The sequence below is a fragment of the Echinops telfairi genome, unplaced genomic scaffold (genome assembly GCF_000313985.2).
Source record: "Echinops telfairi isolate 266 unplaced genomic scaffold, ASM31398v2 ScPeMD7_17;HRSCAF=63, whole genome shotgun sequence".
In the NCBI taxonomy this organism is placed as follows: domain Eukaryota; kingdom Metazoa; phylum Chordata; class Mammalia; order Afrosoricida; family Tenrecidae; genus Echinops; species Echinops telfairi.
In genome coordinates, this window is record NW_022103914.1 from 3443295 (window position 1) to 3450476 (window position 7182).

Here is a 7182-nt window from a genome sequence, read left to right on the forward strand (position 1 = left end):
CACCGAGGACAGAGTAGGACTGTCCCCTGTGGGTTTCCACGAGCGACACCGGGGGACAGAGTAGAACTGCCCCCTGTGGGTTTCCACGAGCGACAAAGGAGGACAGAGTAGAACTGCCCCCTGTGGGTTTCCACGAGCGACAAAGGAGGACAGAGTAGAACTGCCCCCTGTGGGTTTCCACGAGTGACACCAAGGACAGAGTAGAACTGCCCCCTGTGGGTTTCCACGAGTGACACCGAGGACAGAGTAGGACTGTCCCCTGTGGGTTTCCACGAGCGACAAAGGAGGACAGAGTAGAACTGTCCCCTGTGGGTTTCCACGAGCGACACCGAGGACAGAGTAGAACTGTCCCCTGTGGGTTTCCACGAGCGACACCGAGGACAGAGTAGAACTGTCCCCTCTGGGTTTCCACGAGCGACACCGGGGGACAGAGTAGAACTGTCCCCTGTGGGTTTCCACGAATGACACTGGAGGGCAGAGTAGACTGTCCCCTGTGGGTTTCCACAACCGTAACTCTTTCCCAGAGTGGAAAGCTAAATCTTTCTCCCTGGGACTGCCTGGTGGTTTCAGCGAGCTGACCAGCACGGACCGGCCACACTAGCAGGCCTCCTTTATGATGTAGAGACATTTGGAATATAGGAAATCACCTTCAATCATTTTGAGTGCCCCTGGGAAAACCGTCGTTTAGGTACCAGAGCACAGGTACAGGTTTTATCGAAAAGTAGCCGAAACTAGGCTTGACCTCGGGGCTGTGCCGCTGCTAAGTCCAAAGAGCGAGCTGACCTTGCCTTCTCTTGCCCTTGCCCTCTTGGGTCTCCACAGCCGGAAAACCTGCTCATCGACCTCCGGATCCCAGTGCCTCGCGTGAAGCTCATTGACTTGGAGGATGCCGTCCAGATCTCGGGTCACTTCCACATCCACCACCTCCTGGGGAACCCCGAGTTTGCTGCCCCCGAAGTCATCCAAGGCATCCCCGTGTCCCTCGGCACGGACATCTGGAGCATCGGGGTGCTGACGTACGTCATGCTGAGCGGGGTCTCCCCCTTCCTGGACGAGAGCAAAGAGGAGACGTGCATCAATGTGTGCAAGGTGGACTTCAGCTTCCCCCACGAGTACTTCTGCGGCGTGAGCAATGCGGCCAGAGACTTCATCAACGTGATCTTGCAGGAGGACTTCCGGCGGCGGCCCACGGCGGCCACCTGCCTGCAGCATCCCTGGCTGCAGCCACACAACGGCAGCTACTCCAAAGTGCCCCTGGACACCTCCCGCCTGGCGGGCTTCCTGGAGCGCCGCAAGCACCAGAACGACGTGCGTCCCGTGCCCAACGTCAAGGGCTACGTCGTCAACCGAGTGAACCAGGGGACGTAGCTGTCGGCCCAGCCCGGAGGGTCCACAGCCACCTGCGGTGGGAGCCAAAGCGAGACGGAAGGTGTCTGTAAATAGTTCTCGGTTGGTGCGTCTCTTCGGGCAGCCCTCCGCACGGAGAGATGCACCCCTAAACCTTTCCACTGGCAATGCAGGTTTGGAACAGCAGTCGAAATCGCCCGAATCCTGGGGGGCTTTCCGGAAGAGGGCGTGGAAGAAAAGAGAGAGAGAGAGGCAGAAATGATCAAGGGGATTGGGGTGGGGTGGGGGTGGGGTTGAAGAGAGCAAGAAACTTCAATGAGCTGTTACAAAATTATTCACCCTGAATTGCAAACTGGAACAAACCTTCAGCCCATGCGAGTGACTTAAGAAGGGTTTCCACCTTGGCTGTCATTTTAAGCCCAAAGCTTGATCTCACAGAGATGTCATGTGTGTCAACTGTTGCCGGGCGGATGCCTGAGCTAGCCTTTCCTAACAGGATGCATCTGCACATGCCCGGTGTGATATATCCCACTCAGGTTTCAGCGTTTTATAATATAGAGAGCGATGAAGTCCATCCGACATGCCTGGAGTGCTCTGGGGAAGACGGCAGTTTATTTACTGAGGCAGGACAGTGTTTTGACTAAGCACAATTCGATGACGACACGTTTTTTAGAGCATTTTATAAGTCTTGTACAGAAATCTTGTACCAAAACCTGTGCATTAGGAGGAAGCAACGACCCTCTTTTACGCTCTGTGAACGAGATTTCTCCTCGCTGTCACAGGTGATTAATTCACAGAGGCTCTGCCAAGGAAAAGCTAAGCCCCCATTCACTGCAGCTCAGCCAGTCCACCCTTGTGAAAGCCTGCCGGGAAGTCAGTCCGAATATAGTCAGCGTTGTGGGAGAATCGTCAATGAGGATAACACGTGGAAACCTTTCCTGCAGTTCCGATGAATAAAACACTAAGGCTTTCTGATTTTTTTTTTTTCTCTACAACTGTAGAATACGGTCCTCGGAAAGTTGGCTTGCTTTATTTCTAACTCCTTCTTGAAGCTAAGGGGTGCTTACCAAAAGGAGGCAGCCATACAGGCCTTTGATAAAGGCCTGGTCCCAAGTCCTTTCTGAAGCCAGGGAGCAAAACCTGGCACAGCACCCTAACAGAACACCGAACCTTAACTGAGATTGCAGCACCCACCACCACGCAGCGGTTGGGATCGCGCGGGACGAAGAGGATGAATTCGACTCTGAGGCCTACGCTGCTCTCAGCTGTATACTCCGCACGCAGATTATTCATAACTGCCCTCGTTTTCCTCATGGGGAAAAAAGAAAGAAAAATGGGCACTTTAGGGCATTTGTTTTTTGTTGTTTTGTGTGTGTGTGTGCTTGTTTGTTTGGAGGGGGAGGGCAGGTTTGTGTTTGAGCTTGCATATGATCCACCCTGTTTTCTAGAAGATGTTTTGAAAGTTGGCATTTTGCAGAAAATATCTTCAACTATCACTCAAGTGTTTGTCCAGATCACGGCACTGCTACTCGCCCACAGGAGGGCCAAGCCGTCTTCTCCTGCACGGGGTGCGAGCGGAGTCTGCGAAGCAGACACTAGAATGACCCGTCTGTGGACATGGGGATGAGAAGGCGGACAGCAGCCTGGCTTTCCTACAGAAAAGCCCCTCATGCCCCAGGGAAATGCAGATTCAAAACCACTCATCCTTCCCCGTGGATTTGAACGTTGCCATCTTCATCCACCCTCCGCCCCGCCTCATCCAAGATTATATTGATTGATATTGATAGGACCTACAAGCAATAAGACTAGCTAGCACTTAGTATTTTGGGATGAACCAAATATGTGGAAACCGACTCAGACTGTATTTGTTTCCTAGTGTTTGAATGGCCCTGAGCTACCAGGTCTAACTCGTTCAAAGCTCTCTCCACTAATCCTCCATGCTCTTCATTCGAAGCTGTATGTATGTACAAATACTCTGATGAAATATGTAAAATTTAAAACATGTTTACTCAAAGCCTTTTAGTAAACATGTCTGCATTGTGGTATATAGCAGATAAGAAAGACACTTGGCCCAGAGGGCTTGTCATGGGCTGGATTGTAGACGATGAGAAATCCAAAAATCCATCCGTGGCTAGGCGAGGTCTGTCTGTCCACTGTGGATGACTGAAGAGCCATCTGCTGAGCCCTTTCGAGTTTCTATGACCATGTAGGTGGCCGGCTGCGATTCCGATTCCGCTCGAGTTTCAGGGGTAGGGCCATGGCTGTATCGGGAGTGCTTGTTGAGAGTGCAGCCGGCGAACATTCCAGTCGAAGCGTCCGTCCACGTCCAAGTTGAGCTGGGAGCTTCCCTGAGCTCCCCTCCCGCTGAGAACACTCCCTGGAAAAAGTGAGGCGCTACAAACGAGAGGAGTGGAGGATCAAAGAAATAACAATGGAATAGGATTTTGTTCACTGAAGCCAAAATGGAATCATGAGAATAGAATGAACTGCATAGAGGCCCTGAGAGAAAGGGGATATATTTTCTATAGTTTGATAGCTCGAGAGAATTAGCAAGCAGGCTGCTTGTCTGCAAAGCTTCTGGCCATTCCCAAAAGCAATACGACCATGGCCTTGGTTCAAGACGCCTCCTCAGCAAGTTGAAAGGACCAAGGACGCTCAGATGGGGGTGCTTATCATCCATTTAGGTTGCTCTTGCGGGCAGTTGTCACCAGGGCAGAAGGATCTGGGAAATTCGCTTTCACTTGCCCTGAACAGAGAGATGTCCCTTACTTGGTGGCTAAGAGTTGGAGAGAGGAGAAAGTATTCCATTTCTGATTAGACAGTTCTTGAAGTCATACCTTAACCAGGAATGAGAGGATATTTCAAGTCTTACTGGGGGGAAAAATAATGTTGATTAAAGTCACAAGTTCCTTGCGTGGCTTACATTCATCACATATCGTCACTTTATTTTGTTTCATTCCCTTTTGGGTAAGGATGGGATATATAAAGAAGGAAAAGATCAGCGACAACCCATATAATAAGAAAAAAGTACAATTTATTGCCTCTTTTACATACATCTCCCCCCCACCCCCACACATACACCAAATTAAGTAGATTTATATTGACTCAGAGCTGAACAGAAGAAAGATTGAGAAAAAATTAAAATGAGTAATATTGGAGGCGTCTTTCAGGTCTCACAGCCATAAACGATCAGTCTCCATGGGAGCAGGGGAAGGAGAGGGGAAGGCGGCCTCAATGCTTTGTGGCTCATAAGCCTTTATAAATAGTAGTGCCTTTCAGAGAGGAGGATGGGAGATAAAGAAGTTCATTGTATGTAGATTGAGTGGACATTTCAACGTTTCGTTCGTTCTTTTTCTTAAATGTGTTTGACAGGAAGCCTCTGACGATAGGTTGAGGCCAGGAATGTGTGAGTTGACCTCAGCTATTCCAGATTCATCCTTCTTACAGAAAGTCAGTCTTGGCTTTTTCTGCCCCAAATGTCTCCATTGGTAAAATGGGAGTTAGGGAGAAAAGAGGGAAGACATTAATCTCTTAGGAATGTTGAGAAAATACCATAGTTGAATGCCTATAAGTACTTTTTTTTTTAAGTGCTACACACTGCCAGTGCTACGGATTTTATGATTGATAGTAACTTTGAACATTCCAGGTTTTCAATATTCACATCTTTAGATACCATGTGCAAACTCCTAAGATTTAAAATCTGTATATGGCTTTTCCTTAGAGGGACAAGGTATTCATGGTCTACATGTGATTGGGCCTTATTTTGATCCTTTAAAAGCTACTCTACATAACAGGGTTAGGAGAGCTGAGTCCGACCAGCATGACTGTTCTCCCCAACAGCAGCCATGAGAACCAAGAGGCTCCCCAAAGCCCCCAGCACGCCCTCTGCAGGCCTCATGTCCTAGAAAAGCGGGCAGAGTAGAACCCAAACAGCAGAACTGAATTTCCTCACTTCAAGGGCAGGCATGAAAGTAAGAGCTCTTCTGAGACCACAGGCCCTTCTGAGCTTCACAGCCTGACAGGACGAGAGGCAAAGTCGATATCGTTGAATTGAACCGTTGATAATGGGAGAGAAGAGAACCTTGACTTTCTTTCTTTCCGATGCTCAGGCCTTTGCCGAGCGCACAGCTGCTTTCCCACAGTCAGGATGATGTCGTGCCACCCACTGGTCCTTGCTTTGTTCTTAACTACTTGGAAGAGCATGGAAATTTAGGAGCAAATAGGTTATGAACAGAAGAGTGGTCATTTCTGTGTACGCACTAAAACTCTGTCCCACGCAAAACAGTCGAGCCAAGTACACACTGACCTCGTCCTTATCCAGGGGGCCAATGGGGAGGCGTGTGGGCCTTGTTCCCATCTTGGGGTGGAGGTGTCAGAGTGGGGGGCTCTCTCTGGAGGCTGAGTTAGGAAAACATGGTGTGCAAGCTTTCTCTGCTGCAATAGAAATGTTCCTAATTATTTCAAATCTAGGGATCGATGAACTATTAAACCCTGGGAGAGTAGGGTACGATAGAGTCCATACACGCTTCACCACCACAAAAGGGAAGCTCCGATGTTGTTTTCTGAAAATGCTGTGGCTCTCTGTACTCTCATGACTTCTGAAGGGTTAAAGGAGGGGGAGTCTGTGTCCAGCACGAGACATTGTTAACAGGTGCTGTTACTCCTGCAAAGAAATTTACAGAAATACCCTATGGCCAGAAAACTCAAAACTCACTGCCACAGTCTATACTGACGGACAGGGACTCTACAGGACAGGGTAGAACTGTCCCTGTGGGTTTCCAAAACTGACTCTCTACAGCAGTAGAAAGCCCTATCTTCCTCCATCAGAAAGGCTGGTGGTATTGAACTGCTGACCTTGCAGATCGCAGCTTGATGCATAACCACTATGCCACCAGGACTCCCATCCTATGGCCATACTTCCTATGAAAAGCATCTCTTCTTCATTTTTAATTTATGCCGGAGTTAGAGGTGAGGGTTACGCCATTACTGTATACAACTTTCCATCACCAAGGGATATTTACAGAAAACCTGAAATCCATGCTCATGGGCTACTGTATTTTCCCATCTGCCTATTTGCTGGAAGTTTCTAAAATGTTGTCAGACTTACTCTGATGATGAAGTTTGTCCTTTTGCTTTGGTTGGATAAGTGGTATTTGGGACAGCAAGGATGGCCGAGAAAAGGGAGAATGACCAAAAGCCACAAATCCCAACTCCCAAGGCTCAATAGAACCAAGCCAATTTGCTAACAGCTAACACAGGAATTCCTTCAGTGCCTGACTCGCATCAAGAAGTAAGTCCATTCTGAAGTACTATGGGGACTGGTAGCATTTGACCTCAGAGACTCTGGTTATGAGTTTGAAGTCCACAAAACCAACCTGTTCTCTTACTAACTGAAGCCATAAGCTGTCGTCTCTGTGATTTTTTTTGGACCCTGGTGCTTTTACTTCTGTTTCTGCCAAATGTCGGCCTACTCTATGGGGAAAGGGGTAAAAGGAGCAGGACAAACGTGAAGACTGCAAATAAACTGAACTACTCTTCAGAATGAGATCCCAGTCAGAGAACAGTAGTGACCAACGTGCAAACTGTTGGAAAATATAGATGTGTACATCTGTACATGTATATAGTGTATAATATGTATGTATATGTTATTGCTCATATGCAGAAATCTATCCATTTGCAGACAGCTGAGATGGGTCAATTTTTTTCAGTGGGAAAACCATTGAGAGCCATTCAAAACCACTGGGGCTGATTTGAGTTGGGACAAATTCTACTTTCTTGGGAACTTATGTGCTGTTTTTTGAAATCCACAAAGCCAAGTTTACAGAGCCTGAAACA

The 7182-nt window shown here is 48.3% G+C and overlaps 1 protein-coding gene across 1 annotated transcript in view; it reads left to right on the forward strand.

Moving 5' to 3' along the window:
* The window catches only part of LOC123521389 (kalirin-like), a 9790-nt gene extending 8200 nt beyond the window's left edge, over nucleotides 1-1590 (forward strand). Inside the window, exon 4 of the mRNA XM_045287517.1 lies at nucleotides 823-1590. Coding sequence (XP_045143452.1) covers nucleotides 823-1368 — 546 coding nt within the window. The 3' untranslated portion in view covers nucleotides 1369-1590. The remainder of the gene's footprint in view (nucleotides 1-822) is intronic.
* The last annotated feature ends 5592 nt before the right edge of the window (nucleotides 1591-7182 follow it).